The 17867-nt window shown below is 38.7% G+C and overlaps 5 protein-coding genes across 6 annotated transcripts in view; 2 read left to right on the plus strand and 3 right to left on the minus strand.

Annotated features, from left to right (window-relative positions):
- The window catches only part of LOC114531548 (ras guanyl-releasing protein 3-like), a 53230-nt gene extending 43761 nt beyond the window's left edge, over positions 1-9469 (minus strand). Inside the window, exons 1-3 of the mRNA XM_028553160.1 lie at positions 9388-9469; positions 5419-5493; positions 1417-1534 (exon numbers count right to left, since the gene is read on the minus strand). The gene's annotated coding sequence lies outside the window, so the exon portion shown is untranslated. The remainder of the gene's footprint in view (positions 1-1416; positions 1535-5418; positions 5494-9387) is intronic.
- LOC114531555 (neuroglobin-like) lies at positions 554-6049 on the plus strand. Of its 2 annotated transcripts, none has more exons than XM_028553167.1 (3): positions 554-870; positions 5030-5258; positions 5890-6049. In XM_028553167.1, exons 1-3 carry the CDS (start codon positions 701-703, stop codon positions 6022-6024), a joined length of 534 nt encoding a protein of 177 aa, XP_028408968.1. In that variant the 5' UTR covers positions 554-700; the 3' UTR covers positions 6025-6049. The 2 variants fall into 2 exon arrangements, with proteins under 2 accessions (XP_028408968.1, XP_028408969.1); XM_028553168.1 differs by lacking the exon at positions 554-870 and adding an exon at positions 4288-4375.
- LOC114531557 (dynein light chain roadblock-type 2-like) lies at positions 6527-7946 on the plus strand. The gene is made up of 2 exons (XM_028553169.1): positions 6527-6681; positions 7515-7946. The coding sequence occupies exons 1-2, from the start codon at positions 6535-6537 to the stop codon at positions 7872-7874; spliced, it is 507 nt and encodes a 168-aa protein (XP_028408970.1). The 5' UTR covers positions 6527-6534; the 3' UTR covers positions 7875-7946.
- Positions 9388-15650, minus strand: LOC114531547. Its single transcript, XM_028553159.1, has 19 exons — positions 14357-15650; positions 13907-14247; positions 13731-13836; positions 13589-13647; positions 13330-13445; positions 12935-12971; positions 12770-12822; positions 12204-12699; positions 11716-12113; positions 11548-11610; positions 11309-11428; positions 11041-11217; positions 10879-10962; positions 10718-10801; positions 10435-10533; positions 10133-10193; positions 9796-9911; positions 9574-9715; positions 9388-9480 (listed from the first exon to the last, which is right to left on the minus strand). Exons 1-18 carry the CDS (start codon positions 15535-15537, stop codon positions 9599-9601), a joined length of 3708 nt encoding a protein of 1235 aa, XP_028408960.1. The 5' UTR covers positions 15538-15650; the 3' UTR covers positions 9388-9480; positions 9574-9598.
- Positions 15630-17735, minus strand: LOC114531549 (basic salivary proline-rich protein 1-like). Its single transcript, XM_028553161.1, has 2 exons — positions 17367-17735; positions 15630-17006 (listed from the first exon to the last, which is right to left on the minus strand). The coding sequence occupies exons 1-2, from the start codon at positions 17613-17615 to the stop codon at positions 15654-15656; spliced, it is 1602 nt and encodes a 533-aa protein (XP_028408962.1). The 5' UTR covers positions 17616-17735; the 3' UTR covers positions 15630-15653.
- Positions 17736-17867: the final 132 nt, after the last annotated feature.

Below are 17867 nucleotides of genomic sequence, written 5' to 3' on the forward strand. Positions count from 1 at the left end.
TTATTGATTGCCTTTATACTCAGGGCTGGCTCCGAATTTGCATAAGTCATAAATGCTCTTTTTTTTCCAGCTTTTAAAAAGTCAATATTACTTTACAATAACGATATAAAATGTGCATTGTACCAACAATATGCATACACATCCTAAAAATACTCAAAACAAAAAGGAATGATTTGAATTACAAAAATAAGCCGAAAAAGTTAATTTTCGCGTTAATGCATGCATGGAGTAGTATATAGTATTAGTCTTTTCTAGAAGTAGTGTTTTTGTTTATAATTTAGTGTAACGTTCATTCAACTCAACATCATGAAAAAGTACAACGCAGACACGCAGTTCATGCACGATATGATGTGTTGTGCTTACAAGATTGAATAATTTGCCAATATATATTACTGCATCATCGGACATCGGTAAAGAAAGCAATTAATATATTTTCTTTCGAAATTCATTACGTATACACAAAGTTGCCAGGTGGCTTGGCATTATACATTGGTCTTACTAATATAAATAGAGCGAGTGCACGCCCCCTTATAGTGAAGTAAATTTTATGTCGTTAGATCCCAACTGCACTGCACGAATTAGCTTATAGCGCGGGGTTGGCAGGACACTGAACAAAAACAAAGGCTCACTCGATAGATCAAAGTATTTGATTACCCAAACTTGTGTTAATACTTCGGTTTGTGAACTTGGCGACTACAAAATGGGTTGTAATATGTCCGCCGACCGTTTATCAAAGATTCATAATCAAACAGTTATTCATACGACGTACAACAAACTGGTTTTAACTGATGATCAGAAACAACTGATCAGGTACTCCTGGGAATTTTTTGAACCGAAAAAAACAGCAATTGGGAGAAAGATGTTTGTCAAGTAAGTAGTATTTCCGTAGCCTTCTTGTTATATATTATAACTGTAATACATGAAACTCTTTTATAAACTCTTATAGGGCTAAATTAGATATACTTTAGCTTGAAACTCTTCAGTATACAAAAATTGAAGTCGAATGTTTAATAGCTACAATATCATCATGTATCGTTTATGGATATAATTCGGATTATATGCTTTAAAATATTTGAGGTTTAACAAAAGTTAGCTTTGTTTTTCCTAATAAGTTTAAGGCATTAAAATTAAATAGTTCTGCAAGGCTGCATTAATGCCCTAAAGGCTTCACTTTTCGAAGCAAAACTCACGATTGGCGGTTGAAGTATACTTGTAACCTATATAGCGATTATACAGGCGGGGGGCAGAATACTCGCCGCGCGGTCATCCTGAGATGATAATCATAATGAACGGAGATATAGATGCTACGTTTTCGCGGCTATACGGCTATAACATATATCCACAAATGAAAACAAATCAAAATTCAAGAAAAAGTACATGCATGATCTTGTATATGACATAACTCTTTGCACTTACCTGAAATGAAACATCAAACTCCACATATGCATGGAAAACACGATGACAGCATGTGTTTGAACCTTGACTTTAACTTGAAAGTTACAGATGGAAGGAAGACATATTGACTTCGTTGTCTCTGATAGAAAAAAAAATCATTATTCAATTGCAAATGTGCCGGACAAGAAGGGCCATTATACATATATACAATAGACAAATCCGAATTCCGGCGGTTCACATTATAGGAATATAGCTATATTAGTGTACAACCCTATAACGACTGTATAGTTCTCTTTCTCAAGGGCTAAAAACGTAGGCTTTTAGTATGCAGTGGAAATATTGCATATGTGATACCTCTGTTTTTATGATAAGCTAGCTCTTAATAAGTTCGAGCTTTCTGATTATGTTATATGCCATGGCAGTCTGGTCCAAACTCGCTCCCATCCGGCCAGGCTCGAGTTCAAGATCACTTCGCGTAGGCATTTCAAGACGATCATTTTGAGTATTTTGGATATATAAGACCTAGCATTGATTGAGGACTTGAGTAATAACTAGTGGAAGTGTGACTGTAATTTCTTAGTCACATTCAATAAGCGTGAGTAGTGAAGCTTCTTCAATAACGAAGCTTTTTCACGAAACCGCTCGATATTATTTATAATCGTAAATATTGCAAATAAGTAATTTTTGATGATGCGGAAAATAACTTGAACTAATATTTTGCGTGTGATCAGATGCGGGTAAATCTTTTCTAGGAGGCGTGTTGATGTGAATGCGATATAGCGTACTTACAGACTAAAAGGATTATCTTTGAACCTAAATATTCTATAGCCTCTATAGCAATATTTAAGAGGGGGAAAGCGAGTTTTAAGCAGATAAAATTCTCCTCTGGTACATCAGCTGTATTGACATACACGCGGTCACTCATACGAGCGATTAAATGATTTCATAGCAGGTAATCTACGAGAATTAAGGCTATTTGTATTAGATATCAGACTGTTTTAGTCTGCTAATTTAGTGTGAAATTTCGTCAAGATTAATTATACGTAGAATACCGCGTAAGAAAATAAAAAGTTATACATTGCTTTGGCTTTCGCTCAAAATATATCCAAAGAGTTCATTATGAAATATTTATCTACTGTCCATATGGATTTGTTATTCTATTGGAGATTACACACATTATATAGTCACTATACACGGTAGATCATACTTTGATAATGTTCAGTGGGCTTTGTATGCATATATATTGCCTTAAATGTATAAGATATACCTACTACGGTAGTATAGACGGGGGAAAATATAGTTTAGTAATGAAACTAAGCAATGTATACCTTTATACATGCAGCTGTTTCTATACAAACAGCGTGTATTACGCTCGCTAAGAATATGCAAAATGTGAAAAATACTCGAAATTTATCGCCTTGGGAAGGATTACTGGATTAGGAATGCTTTAGGAATACTGGAACTGGCATGCAGCTGCAACACTTGCTATCCACCAGGGGGGGGGTGAGGTTGGAGCAGAGGTTGCCCTTTTGAGTACAAACTAACTATAGCTTTAGCACATAGATGGCGAAAAACCCTCAGATGCCGAAACTATCTAAGAGGGTGAGACAAAGTTGAACTATACAGATGTTACAAACACTTTCTTTATCAGTCAATCCAGAAGTTTTGTTTCACAAAAATCATCCCCTCCCCCCCCCGGTAGATCGTGGGAATCAAGTTTCATTCTATGTCTCTGCCAACTGAAATTATATCAACTGAAATCTCTCCATGCCTATATCGCGAGAATATATACGAAGAGTAAAATTTGAAAATTCAAAAGGCTGACTTTTGTTGAAAATAGATTTAATTTACGTTTTGGGTAAACAAAATAGATTAGAATGTCATCATTGTGAACGTAATATTTATACAACCGCTTGTGATATAATTAAGTATTTCGTGCACGTTCCAAGGATACACAGAGAAAAAGCGAAGGAGTTTCTCTGGCCTTTGCTCGTTTTAATTTCAATTTCAGGCTGATCATGCATGCTTGATAAGTAATTATCTTTGTATCACTGTGTATGTGTCCTGTTTTTTTTTTTGCTTTTTGTAACCTCCTTCACTTGTCAAATGAGAAAGATAACTTTGTGTTTCGTTGTACGCTTATCAATAATGAAATATCGAGAAATTATTTTTGTTTTTTTAAAACGCGCTTCGTGAGAAACGAAGCTCAGATGTGTCTGAGGAAATTTCAAAGGCTGAGAGTTTGTACATAACTTGTCTGAAATGGAACAAGTCAAGTTGATTCGAATAAAAATTTGAGATTTGGTAAAACAATGACCAAGACATAACACTGACTGAATTTATCTATATACATATGCATACACTTGACGCTAAACGTGTCACTAAGCAACGTGTATATATGAAGAAAAACATTGTCGAAAGTCATGAATATTTTCAGTCAGAGAGGCAACAAAGAGCTGTGAAAATTTCCAAGCAAAAAATAAGTATTTTTCTCGGCAAGATAAGCTTCACATCGCCTCACAATAAAACGGTGATATATGAAAAATATATTAGATTACCGACACCGTAATACTTGAATGACTTCTTGAAACTAACATAATTTAGCTTCGTTTTCAAGACATTATTTTGCGCATTCAAAGTTTAATTATATCCTTTGTAATTAACTTCTCTCTAATTACAAGAGGCAGTAATGACGCAGTAAAGCGGCGTCCGTGCATGTGCCACACATTGCCACATGAACAACGCCGGGAAATACAGTTAGGATATCTTTATAATATTAATTAGGATATAAAAAATAATTGAAAAATTTTTATCTCAAAGGCTTGCCTTTTCATATACAGTTATTTTGCAGTGCGAACGTGATAAATATCGAGGATCACCAGAGGTTTCTGATTGTTTGCAAAAATTGAAAAAAACCGTGAACCAATCTACAACAGATGGCCGGCCTTTACGGAATTGGACTAAATATGCAAACTGGAAGGTTCTAGATAGTATAGGATTCCTTTTTTTCAATATCGTATTTCGGTTGTCAACTTCATAATCGATGCATAGACACACATATATATACTATTCTTAAATCAATTATGACTTTTGGCACTTCACTTGCGATGCAGGAATATTCTAGAGGTTGAAAGGATCTTAATTTCGAGTGGAATTATACACACTTCAAATTCAAGCCAGGAACAGCTGATGCAAAAATGAGTCAACTATAGATCCTCCGGCAGGAATCGAACCGACGCTTTTGCGATGCCGGTGCAATGCTCTTGCCACTTACACTATTCTTAGATCTATATTTTTTTAAGTCGAGAAGCTACGACTTGTAATACCGCGGGACTTAAATAACTTTATGGAGATAAAAAAATACAATTGTGTTTGAGTGTCATCATCATACATATGCATGATGCAAAAATCAATTAGAAATTGAACTTATCAACGACGTGTGTAGAAAAACGAATTATAAGTATTAATACAACGTCAATCCGTGCTTATTGAAAAAGAGTGATTGTAAAATAAAGAATAAATAAATTAAGTTTGAATATCATCTGCAGTCCAATTCTTCGATAGATTCATGCATGCACTTAATTGTTGAATTGTCTTATGCTTGAGAGCTGAAGTCATTTTACTTTTTCTTCAGTCTATTTCAAGTGTACCCTGAGATGCAGAACTTATTCCCAGAGTTTCGTGGTCAGGGTAATGTGGACAAACTTGAGACAACACAGTTCCTCAATGGCCATGCAAAACGTCTTATGACGGCAGTTGAAAATAGCGTCAACGCATTGGGAGATTTCGAATCTTGCTCAACCTATCTTCAAGAGTTGGGAAGGAGACACAAGATACGAAAATTAAAGCCACACTATTTGGAGGTGCGTTTTCAAATTGTAAAAATCGTTTTCACTTGCGTTTGGAAGGCAGGCAGGCTAACGCAATCAAACCTTATGAAGTAAAACTCTCGCTGGCCAAAGGTTTAAAGATCAGTTGATTTTGATTTTAACAAAGTTTATAGCGAACTTTCAATGGTATTACCTTGATAATCCTCGCTGAGCAACGGTGTTTTATTTTGGCAGTTATAGGCGAGATGTGAACGAACATTCATCGTATCTGAAAACAAAAATTCAAGGAATGAGATTTTTAAGACTTCTCACCTCACATCAGCTTTATACTCAATATTTACACCTATTGTAAAGAACTCCCACGTGACACATTTTTGTCTAGGGAACATGCACCCCCTTTCCCCCCACAAGACACGCACTTTCCTTTTGTTTAGGAACGTGGGGGGGGGGGTCACCCTTACTCAACCCGACGGATATTGGTTAGAAAATATAGACAGATATATCTGGAGGAAAGTCCCTAAACTGGACTTTATTCCGCAGGTGAAAGCAATCTTGATCCTCCTGATAGGAAAAGATTGAGAAACAAGCAATCTTATCAGGAAGAACCGCGGAAACTTGCTTAAAGCAATTAGTCTCATGAAAAATTTGTGTTGATTTTCATTAGAGAATGGGCGCAGCAATGATGTTGGCTTTCAAAGAACTTTATCCAGATTTATGGACGGAAGAAACAGACGAAGCATGGAATAAACTATACAAATACATCTCAGATATGATGGTCGAAGGATTGAACTCGCCATAAACATGCATAACGAAATAAACGACTTCTAACTGTAAAATTGTGCTCATGTCTCCCAGGATTAATTTATACAAGTATATTTTAGCATGATAATACAGTGGAAAATATAATTGTGTTGATCACAGTTAAGTTTTTAAGGAATAAAACGTACCATAAAGAATATTGTAAATACGTCAACGTAGTCGTAGAGCTAAGTCTAAGAGTATAAATTAATATATAACTGTAATTATATAATATACATGAATTACTACAACATAATTTGTATACATGGGAAAATAAGAAACTTTTGGAGAATGTTTTGGAAGGTTTTCTGAAATAGGAAAGCAAACTTTAGAGGAAAAACTCTTTGTGATAGAATACTTTGGTAGAACACTAAAGTTCACGAGGACCGCTATAAATTAAGTAGATGGAATTTTGTAAAAAGACCCAATGGACCGTAATATATTGTAGACACTTGTTTTGTGAATTTCCAGGCAGACAAAGCGTATATACCCAACTTAATAAAAACAACCTATGGCTATAGCCACCTGTTTTGCAGGTGACAATTGCCCCAGTTATTGGCAAACGAGTGGTTATTTACGCAAGAAAGATACATATTTATTATCAAAAAGTCTTTTAAGTATTAAATTTTACTCCCTTCTTGAAAAAGCTGAAGCTAAGGTAAGGACATCATTTAAATAACATATACCATAAAATGACCGGAAACTAGAAATTTCCTTTATATATTAAAAAGCGATCGTATATATATATATCAAATACCGCCGCTATCGGTAGTAAGTTCTCGTCTTTTAGGATACTGTAAATCCAACTATATTAATCCCTACTTATCGTTCAGATCCCTACTTATCGTTCAGAGTTCAGATTTTAGAAATCTTAATCCGTTTCAACAGCATGGCGAGATTTTCAATGAGTTAGAATATTGTACATATATTACATACGTATATATTGGATCATGTTTGTTACCAGGCAGCCATTCAAAACAAATGCTACCGAAAATATATTTGCAATAGAGCAACAGAAAAATCAATAACTGAAAATAGCCTTTTACAGACTACCAGTCTTCTAAAGCTGTCACAAGGAAACCAATGCAGTATGAGTATCAGGTGTCTTCCCGTTGTTCCACTTTGAACAATTGGAAGATGGCATTATTCGTTTCCACTGTGCAATGTATCACTCCAATATTCCGCCAAAGATGCCTTTTACACTAACTTAAGTCAGAACAGCGTTTCCTATCTTTTAGGTTTAATCTTTAGAGATACCATGCAGATTAGTATAAGGTATCATAGCTTTCTATAAACAGGGAGTTACCCCTGGCGTAGAGACGCTAGCCATGTTCAACACTTCAAACCTAGCTTTGGCTTGGTTAGGCCTTACCCAGCAGATCTGGGTGGGTCACTGGCTCTGTTCAAAGCTAGTGTAAATACGGCAACTGTCTAGTAGACACGTTCGCCCCATTTAACGAGGACAACTTTACAATCTGTTCTCCTTACCAGAGAATGGAATACAAAAAACAGCAAAGTTTCGACACCAGTATCATTCTTCCAACTCTTGAACGTCTCGAGAACGACCCGACTGTCATCGGCGTCATGGTCGTCGGTAACGATGGCTATCCGATCCGAAGTTCCCTCGACAGCGCCACGACTATTAACTACCTCGAAAACTTCGGTTCGCTTATTGAACTAGCGCGTTACACTGTTAAGAACATGGATCCGAGCGATGAGCTGAATTTCCTACGCATGCGTACGAAAGACTACGAGGTGATGATTGCACCAGAAAAAGAATACTCGTTACTCGTCCTCCAGAAAGAAAACGCTGCCACGATTTCAAAACGACATCGAATAAGCGTTGATTAAACGATCTTTACACGCTCTTAATTTTTTTCCATGTAAAAAGCAATTCTGTAAAAATGGTGTAAAATTATAAAAGCTCAGTTGAAAACTTCAACCAGATTGTATTTACTGTGTTTTCAAGTTTTTCATTCAACGTGTAGTTTATGCATTTCCTGTTTGCGCGCGTCTGTATGTCTTCGCCTTTTCTCTTTTGCGCAGTGCATTCGTTTTTGCTTTATTGCCTGCGAAATGCTTTTCTCATCAGCAGCGGTTTTTCATTTTTTGCGCGAATCCTTCCCCATATTTCATAGCGATGCTTTCTGGATTTTTTCCACACATTATTGTCCCACGAATTACTTACAACTACACAGAGGTCTTGTACATAGACCATCATGTTTTAGTTCAATCTCTTTTATACACTTATTCACCGCATTCCATTCATTCCATTATTCTATTCATCCGGTTTAGTTTTTAAGTAAATAAATAAGAGCAAATGAGGAGAAAAAGGGAGATAACCATTAATCGCAAACACAGAGCTTCTATATATTCGTGCGTACGTTTCCTTATAAAATTACTTTATTCAATTTCATAATAAAAAGGAAAATTCTAGTCTACATATACAAAGCCGGAAACGCGAATACCAGGATTCTGATTTGCATGCAAGTGCATATGTTCTCGTTTCATCGAGTTTCATTTCGTATATTTACGGACTGTAAGTCAGTAAGATCACAAAGAAAAACGAGGCCGGATAACCCAAGGAAAAGTCCATATCTACAAGTCTGAAATATTATTTCCGAAATAGTGTATGACACCTTCACACAAGTTTGCAACGGCTCGTTGACAACTTGGAAGACTGCCTTAGTTTGCAAGTTGTTGTAAGAACGTATCAACTATATAGGAAGGCTGCATTTCACCTTTGCGCTTTCATGCGGACGTGAAACGACGAAAAACTCTCAGAGAAATTTCTATAATTACTAAAACTCCTCTATCTCTGACCAAAGAGAATAAAAGTTCTTAAAAAATATTAAAAACCTTCTTTCCCTTGCGTGCACATACAAGAAAAAATCACAAGAGTGAAATACAACCTTTCCTTTTTTTCAAACATCCTTTTAAACAAGTTGTCTGCATAGCAACTTATAAATAAGGAATTGGGGGGCAGTAGGAATGGTTATCTATACGATAATACGGATTACAACGGGATAGACCGAACATCCCAAACATCCTCTTTTGCTCTCCACGAGGGGGGAAGTCGTCTTGTACCGAAGACGCATCTATGTGAGTTGCTCTTGGGTGAAGGTATTATTGAAACTATACCTGGATTATTTAAGAATAACTTCAACTTGCATGTGTGTATTTTAAACTAGAACTATTTTAAGGTTTGACAGCCCGACGATCTATCAAGCCAATTTAAATTTGCAAATTAAGATTGAAAGGTCGCCGTCTTGTTTATTATGGCAGATGCAGGCAAATTGCGCTAATGACCGGTCCAGTTTTTCGCATGTTAATAAAACTCTATTATTCAGAACTAACTCACTACCTAAAATGCTCAAACTTCATCGAGTCTTTTCACAACAAGAGAACGGCAACCATGTGTATACAATCTGCATGTGTACTTGTAAACAACCACTACCTATAGAATTGAGACAAACAGTCACCAACATAATAAAACCAATTGATCACAGAATACATAATACGCATAAGGAATACATAATAAAAAGCCAACCTCTGACAATACATGCGAGTTCGTTCTATTTAGGAATTTCAGCATCAGGATTAGTCAGTATGCTCCAATCAGTGCCAATACAGAATCCAATTTTGCGACGATGTTCTAAATGTTTACGTTCTTCAAGATCAGCCCAACGCACCTGGAGTAACACAGAAATATTACAACTCACAGCACTTGTCGAAAGATGGCCGGCTTTTAAAATAGAAATTTAAAACTGACTCTTTTCTTTCCAAGTCTCATGTCCTCCTCTCTCTCGTCATAAGGATCCTCGTCCAGGTCATCCTCTTCGCGTGATTTTCTCTTGCTTCCACGTGGACGAATGCCATCCAGTTTGTCTGAAGCAAAATGGAAGAAAGTTTATATCGTTTCTGATATGGTCTATTTTATCTTATTCATCAATCGCACATCTCTAAGTATACTTGTAGATTACACAAGCCACAGTTATAGGACAAATGGTTAAAGTTACTCAAATATTATTTTACAGTTGCTCAAAAGATATAGCTCATTAAATAAAGAGATTTGGGGCGAACAATTCTGATGTTAAATGAAGCCTTACCTAGAGTTTTCTCAGTGACATCAGTGTCATTCCATCGACTCTTGAAAAGGGAGTCTTCCTGCTATAACATGGAACCATTAGTCCGTACTTCGCAAAAAGTACATTGTCCATCTTACCACCATCGGACGATGAATAACATCGAAAATGATTTCACGAATTTGGTTTTGTTTGCATTTTGTTTCCCTTTTTGCTTCGCAAGGAAAATGTGTACGCTTGATATTACATGTATGCGGAGTCACAACTATTATCACTAGTTATCGCTATATGTCCCTAGAATAAAAACAAGCTCTACAATTGGTTACCTCTCCTTCAAACCCAGTTTCCTCGCTGTCTTGATCATCCCCAGCCTCTCCTGTCGCGTCTTTATTCTCACCAGGTTCCTCAACAGCTTCCATTTCAACCTGGGGGGGGGGCGCAAAAACAAACGTGATATAGCTTGCAATAACGTTGACAAAACTACCCAAGAGTTCAAGAGTTCTACCATTGCTGTCTCAATGTGAAACACCAGCAAGCATGAATAAATAAAGTTTTGCTATCCAAAATCTAGACTTATGTTTCATTAAGATCCTGGTATCATGAACATACCTCAGTTATGGCAACGTCTTGTAGTAAAGACCGCACATCTAGTCTAATATAATGAGTTGGTGTTTCCTCCCAAGCATCCAACAACTAGTAAAAAGTAAGATCATATGTAAATTAAGGCCTTGTTACATCTGATTTTATGTGCGATTTTCGTCAGAACATACTTTGTTGATATCCTCAAGAGATCTGTTATGAGTGTTTCTCTTTGCGCAGTCATTAGCATCCGCTGTCATCTCAGCAACATACACCTATACATGGAGATGATGAAGACGATGATTGAAGCAAAATTTCGTCAAAAGTGCAAAGAAAAATAAAAGAAGAAATACCTCAAATCCCTTCTGTTTTGCAATACTCCAGAAATGATCAAAATGATCTACTTTATCGTTGACACAATCCAGAATAACCATAGGAAAGAAACCGTCGTCCAAAGTTTTATTAAAAGATTTGAACAGACTTTTTCGATAGCTTTCCTCTAATTCTTCCTCATACACATATTCTGTTGCCTATGGAGTAAAATACAATTCTTTAGCATGAAATAACAGTATTCAGTGATCATGCATAGCCATAGGAAATTTTATTAACGTCTTACTGTACCTTGACTTTAACTTTCTTCCCTGTGTCTGGATCTTGCTCCTCTTTCGATGTTTCTTGTAAGAAATAATCATCGAGACTGAGAATACGAGGAGCGTGCGCTCCACATGCCACTTCTTTGTCCTGAAAGGATTGAAAAAAAACGATCAACAGAGAATTAGAAAAAGCTCCTCAGGATTTCTGAGGATTTGTTGAGTGTCTCTTGGTAAAGTCTTCTAAGTATAACCATCTATTAGAGATACCTTGATTAGTCTTGCAATATGGGTTTTACCGCTTCCTGGTACCCCACGGAATATAAAAACAATCTAAAATTACAAAAGATAAGATTCTAGAAAAGATGAATTGTCATTTCAAGATCTTAAAAACACGAGCATAAGGAAAAATCTCCAGATAGAAGTTTCACTTATTACCCTATCTGGTCTCGTGTCTCTGCCGGGAGCATCAAGAAGATTTCCAATGGCCACAACCTCTGTCTTTGGTTTAGGTGGGGGCGCTGGTTCAGGAGGGTAGTCCCGTTTATCATATCTCTCCGGGAGGCGACGTTTTCTTGTCTCTTCCTCGTCTTCTCGCCAGCCATGTTTGTAATCAATTGCTTTTGATTGTAGCAATGCTTCGCGTCCAGTGAGGATCGCATCTGCTGGGTCAAGATCGCCACGATGTCGATAGTCACGCGGTCTTGCATCGGTGTATGGGTCGCTGTAGCGATCTCGTCCGACGTCGCGTCGTCGATCGAGGTCGTCTAGAAGATCGTAGGGTGGTCGTCTATCGTATGCTGGATCATGCAGGAGATAGGTATCGTCGTAAGGATCTGACAAAAAAGGAGCCAATGTTTGAATACGTTGTACATTTTATCCCCCTTGATACATAACTTTCCTCCTACACCCCTCTCGATACATACCTTCCCTCCTATACCCCTCTCGATACCCTCGTTCAGTGAGGTAGGGATCAATCTTTCTATCTAAATCTCGTTCCCATAGTTCGCGTTCATTCTGTCTTCTTAGAAACTCAGCATCAGGGTCACGATAGAGGCGGTCACGTTCGTAAAACTTGTCCTCATAGCTGTCTCTGATTGGTCGTCTTTCTTCATCCGGGTATCTATCGAGCGGGTAACGACGTTCATCCGGGTATCTATCATCATCCGGGTACCTCGGATGATACCTTACTTCATCAGGGTATCGTCCATCATCGAGGTATCTTCCCCTATCGGGGTATCGATCCTCGTCTGGGTATCTGTCATATTCTCTAGGAGGAGGATACAAGCCTTCCTCTAGCCTGGGATCACTATGCCGGTAGTCTACCACACGGTCCCGGGGTTCATCGTACGGTCCTCGACCGAGGGTGTCTCGTTCTGGTGGTAGGACACGTGGTGGTCCCAGACCATGGTCAGGATAACCCTGTATTAAATAGAGTGAAATTAGATAAATAAACTATGGAGACTAGCAAATCGTCTGGCTATAAAAATACCTCTCTATAGTGATCAGGAGGATAATCCCCACGGTCGGAGTAATACGGATCATCTTGAAAAATAAGACTACAGTTAGCAATGAGAGTGATGATATCCAACCAATATTCTCGACTAACATGTAATCAGACGAGAATAGGTTTCGAAGTACACATGTCACGACTAACCTGATCGAGGTCTTCCATATTCTAAGTCGTCAGGATGCTAGCAAGGAGAACACAATGCTTAGAACCTTTTGAGTAAACAAACAGGACAATTTGAGTCCAATTCACCTCTGACGTATGGGATGTAGTTTGTTTAGTTATTGATAAAGCAGTACTGCATTCGCATTTGTTGATTTGCTGTTACATATGTACATCGCAAGTCACCAGATTATAAAACATACATCAGAAGTGAATTGGATTTGACAAACTTGGATCGTTTTAACGGACCTTAATAACACCATGTCATTGTTGCCTAATGTTTTTTCCAATAAGGAGACGGAAATTATTGCCTAAGTTCGTATTATTGCGGAGATAATCAAGATATCACTCCATTATTATGAGGTCAAGATCCCTCTTACCAATCTTCCTCTCTCCTCTTCGTATGGCCAAGGCTCTTCATACTCGTGTGGTCGGTGATGTGGAACATTGAAATTATCTTCATAATGTCTTTCTTCATTCACGCCTTTAAACCTTCCTGAAATATCGAAATACCACTCATATTCATTGTCTAAGACATTCCATTGTCTGAGACGTTCTTGCAGAGGTGTCGTAAACGTCAAGCTAAAGGTCTCTAATATTTCACCATAATATTATATCTATTTATTTCATCCTACTTACCGCAAGCACGTTTCTCTAGAGGCACAGTGTGCCAAAATGGACACTCTTCTCTCTTGCATCTACGACATAGAAAAACATTGTTACGTGGTCTTTCATTAGTCCCATCAAAAAATTTTTCAAAGCGAGAAAAGCTCAGACATACCTCACATCATATTTACACAACGGATGAAAGAACTGACAATCTTCAGCAAGACCACATCGTGGAAATTTCCTACACGGTAACATTCGTTCCTCGTTTTTATTAATACCTGCAAACATACGGTATACGTTTTAGCAATTAAGAATACCGTTGAAATGAACCCTTCTACAAAATCTTACCAATCGTGGGACTGTCTTCAGGCGCCCTTTCCTCGTTTCTTACCACACCTAAATTTTCACCCTCAACTTTGGGCACTTCAACATTTAGGGCCACCTCAACTTTGGACACCTCAGCATTTGGCGCTGCCTCAACTTTTGACTTATCCGTCTTCGCTTTTTGTTGCTGTTGCATCTTTCCTAGAGCTTCTAAATTTTTCAACTGTTCCTGCTGCCTCATGAGTAATTCAATCTCCAGTTGTTTCTTATCTTTAAATCCTGTCATGGAAATATGACCAGCTTTGTCAGCTATCGGTGCTGGCCCGGTAGCTTTGTTTCCAGAATTCTCCGCAGCTGTCGATGGCCTGTTTTAATACAATATTTTAGAACAACACTTCTTCACAAGACATTGAAATTTAAATGGTAAAACGAATGAACAAATGAAATAGTTTTACAATATAATCATCCACTTACGCACTCTTGCCATCTGGCATGCTTGTTTGACCTGGAACCTTTTCTTGTTCAGTTTTAGTTGAATCCTGACTTTCAGAAACAGAAACAGACACTGAAACTTCTTCATTTTGAGCTTGAGGTTCGCTTTTTGGTGGAAGTTTTTCGTTAGTTGCCGCCACTTCAGTTGTGGGTGATATTTTTCTTGTTCCATCTCCTGATATTTCATTTGGTGTTTGTGATGGTCCAGGGACAGCTGGTAGCCGTAGTTTTGGTACAGATGGTAGCTGTAATGTAGGTTGAGATATTTGTTGCTTTTGTATAGGTGGTTGACTATTATTTTGAGCTTGGTTTGGTATCCTCAGGGTTGGTTGAAGGGTAGACTGTTCTTGTGGTCTTATTGCAGCGGTCTGCGCCTCAGAAACTTGCTGATTTTGGTCTGGAAGACTTGGCCTGGACAGTCTCAGTTGAGGACGTTGCAAACGCTGCTGATCTAGTGTTTGAGGAGCTTGTTGGTTCAATGTTGCCCGAGGAGCCATTGCTCTTGAGGCTTGATTTGGATTCCGTGGTTGTTGAGAGGAAGGTGCTCTCATTCTGGGCAGTTGTTGATTAGCTGGACCAGCAGCTTCTTGTGAAGTAGGTGGCAGCATCCTTGAGCCTGGGTGTTGTTGTGGAAGTGTTTGAGGATTTCTCATTCTTGGACCTTGTAGTCCAACTCCACGAGGTAAAGGAGCGTTCATTCTTGGACGCTGTTCGCCAAAGTCACGAAGTCCTTGTGGTCCTGGTGCTGTCATCCTTGGCCTCTGTTGATCACCTAGACCCCTTCCTCCCAGAGGTCTGGGTGGTCTTGCCCTTGGACCTCTCTGATCAAACACAGCTCTGGGTCCTTGTGATCTTGGCATTTGTTGACGAGGTGGGTTGTCAGTTGCTTGTGGCATCCTTGAACTCTGCTGATTTGCTTGCATTCGTGGACTTGGTACTCTTGGTATTTGCTGTTCAAATCCTTGTGGTCTCAAGCCTTGCTGAGAAGATGCCATTCTTGGTCCTCTCTGAATCGACTGGTTTTCCAATTCTTGCTGGCCTTGGGGCATTTCTGGACGCATGTCCATCAGTGATTGCCGTCCTTGTACATGCGAGGGTCCAGTGGGCCTTTGATTTGACTGATCAAAGCCTGGTTGGCGAGGTCTTTGTTGTTGGCCTTGCATTGATGGGTTGAATTGTCCTTGGGGTCTAGGGCCTTGGAATCTTGAACCTTGGAATTGATCTGGAAATGGTGGTCTGTGTCTCTGTTGTTCTTGTCCAGGACCTCTGGGAACCTGTGTTATGCTGGACCTCTAGGATGTTGGGAACTAGCATGGGTAGGGCCTTGTAAAACTGGACCTCTGGGACTTTGAGAAACAGGAGCTCTGGGACCTTGAGGAGCAGCTGGACCTCTAGGGCTTTGAGATGGTGGACCTCTGGGACCTTGAGATGGTGGACCTCTGGGACCTTGAGATAGTGGACCTCTGGGACCTTGCGATGCTGGGCCTCTGGGACCTTGAGACGGTGGACCTCTGGGAGTGGGACTATGGTAAGGTGGACCTCTAGGTCTTTGTGAAACTGCACCTCCAGGACCCTGTAAATTCGGACCTCTTGGCCCACCGGGACCTCTAGGCCTAGGACCTCTTGGAGCTTGTCCTCTGGGCCATGGTCCTGGTCTTTGACCCTGAGGTCCTACACCTGGGCCTCTTGGTGAGAATCGTGGCCCTTTTTGTTGGTATGCAGCATTTGATGTTTGAGATTGGTCTCCTCCGTATGATTCACCATACTGGTTTTGGTAAGTGTCGGCATTTGGTTGTGGAAATCTGTTTTGATTTTGGGTTGGTTGATGGTATGATTGATTGGTATCATACTGATCAACAGGTTGTTCTTGATCATATAAATGCTGGTTGGAATTATTTCCCTGCCCTGGTTGAGATTGTTGCCAAGAAGGTGGGCCTTGGCTTCTGGAGTAGTTCCCTTCATTTGATGAATTGTTAAATTGAGATGGTGCATTAGGTCTCTGGGGCTGGCTAAAACCTGATTGATAATTCTGTTTATTTTGATACTGGTTTTGAGGTTGCGATTGTGATTGATAGCCTCCCATATTTTGCTGTCTGGTTTGTGTTGAATATGTACTGTGAGGAGTTCGCTTTTCAAAACTTTGTGTAGTCTGTGTTGTGTTCGGCTGTTGTGGTCCCATTTGCTGACTTAGAGATTGCTGGCTGTATTCAGGTCCCTTTTGCCCTGCCTGACTGGAGTAACCTGTTTGACCAGAATAACTGGTTTGACCTGATTGGCCAGTCTGACCAGTATAACTAGTAGGACCAGATTGTCTAGGTTGACCAGAATAAGTTGTTTGAGATGAATAACCTGTTGGAGCAGAATAACCTGATTGACTGAATGGTGCTGTTTGTCCTGAAACATTAGTTTTACTTGGATTTGTTGGTTGTGAAGGTAATGGTGGTTGTTGTTTATCAGCTGGTGGTTGTGCTGGCAAGACTTGTGATAAATTTTGTTCCCACTGTTTCATTTGTTGTTGCCATTGTTGAAACTGTTGCTGGTCTGGATGGTCCTTGGTTCTTTCAAGCCACTGGTCATACTGCTTCTTCCATTCTTCATATTGTTTTACAAAGTCCTGTTGGCCTGTAACACCCTAGAAGAATACAAATTATTAATACAGGAGTTGCCACAACATAGTCAAATCACTTTGTATATAATTTTGCAAGTTATTTAGATTTGAAAGTTTGTTAAGATTTTACCATCAACAAAAACAAATTTCCTTCTATCACCATATCATATATTGAACACAAAGGGAATCCTGAGTAAATAGTCCTCAATCATTCATCAAGATTTATGAAAGAAAAACTACTTGGTACTTGTGATGCAATTGTAGATTGGTTGAGAAGGAATGTCTGCATATGGGTATTGAATACCATCTCATCTGGGTGATAGCTATGACTTTAATATGAATTGATACATTTAGATACATGCTAGAAATATAAACTATATTTACCTGGTTATTGGTTGCTGATGGAGCTTGTGATGTAGGAATTGTAGTGGATGGAGGAAGTGCACTAGTCATACCATAATATCCCATATACTGTGGATCCATAGGACCTGCGACGGCAGCATAACCTGGATACGCCGGGTAAGCTGGATAAGCAGCTGGATAATAACTAGCTTGGTCTGTCGGCATATAACCAGCATATTGTGGTATGTACTGGGCGGCATTTTGACCTGTTGGATACTGATTTGGATTCATGTTGATGTCATTTATTAAAGTGTACGAAATTCATAACTAAAATGATATTATTTCAAGAAAAATCGATAAAATATAGCTTTAAATTTCCAAACCAGTCTTGAAAGATGGCTGCCAGTTGCTTTCACATTCTGCACACGTGATAAAAATGTTTCCACTTTCTTAAAAGTATAAATACTATAAATGCTTTTAAAAAAGTAATTATTGTGAAATTCTTGTCAAAAATTCAAGACATTCAATTGACGGAGAATTTTG

Source organism: Dendronephthya gigantea, unplaced genomic scaffold (genome assembly GCF_004324835.1).
Source record: "Dendronephthya gigantea isolate DGI-Jeju-01 unplaced genomic scaffold, DenGig_1.0 000073F, whole genome shotgun sequence".
Classification (NCBI taxonomy): Eukaryota; Metazoa; Cnidaria; class Anthozoa; order Malacalcyonacea; family Nephtheidae; genus Dendronephthya; species Dendronephthya gigantea.

Bases quoted from the DNA above. Each gene is read 5' to 3' on its own strand.
- LOC114531555 (XM_028553167.1), top strand. From the start codon at position 701: ATGGGTTGTAATATGTCCGCCGACCGTTTATCAAAGATTCATAATCAA. The intron at 871-5,029 runs GTAAGTAGTATT...CTTTTTCTTCAG, and splicing joins GGGAGAAAGATGTTTGTCAA to TCTATTTCAAGTGTACCCTG. The intron at 5,259-5,889 runs GTGCGTTTTCAA...GATTTTCATTAG, and splicing joins TAAAGCCACACTATTTGGAG to AGAATGGGCGCAGCAATGAT.
- LOC114531557 (XM_028553169.1), top strand. From the start codon at position 6,535: ATGGCTATAGCCACCTGTTTTGCAGGTGACAATTGCCCCAGTTATTGG. The intron at 6,682-7,514 runs GTAAGGACATCA...TCTCCTTACCAG, and splicing joins TTGAAAAAGCTGAAGCTAAG to AGAATGGAATACAAAAAACA.
- LOC114531547 (XM_028553159.1), bottom strand. From the start codon at position 15,537: ATGCAAGGCCAACAACAAAGACCTCGCCAACCAGGCTTTGATCAGTCA. The intron at 14,248-14,356 runs GTAAGTGGATGA...GTATTAAAACAG, and splicing joins ATGCCAGATGGCAAGAGTGC to GCCATCGACAGCTGCGGAGA. The intron at 11,218-11,308 runs GTACAGTAAGAC...TTTACTCCATAG, and splicing joins GGAAGAAAGTTAAAGTCAAG to GCAACAGAATATGTGTATGA.
- LOC114531549 (XM_028553161.1), bottom strand. From the start codon at position 17,615: ATGAATCCAAATCAGTATCCAACAGGTCAAAATGCCGCCCAGTACATA. The intron at 17,007-17,366 runs GTAAATATAGTT...GTATTCTTCTAG, and splicing joins CATCAGCAACCAATAACCAG to GGTGTTACAGGCCAACAGGA.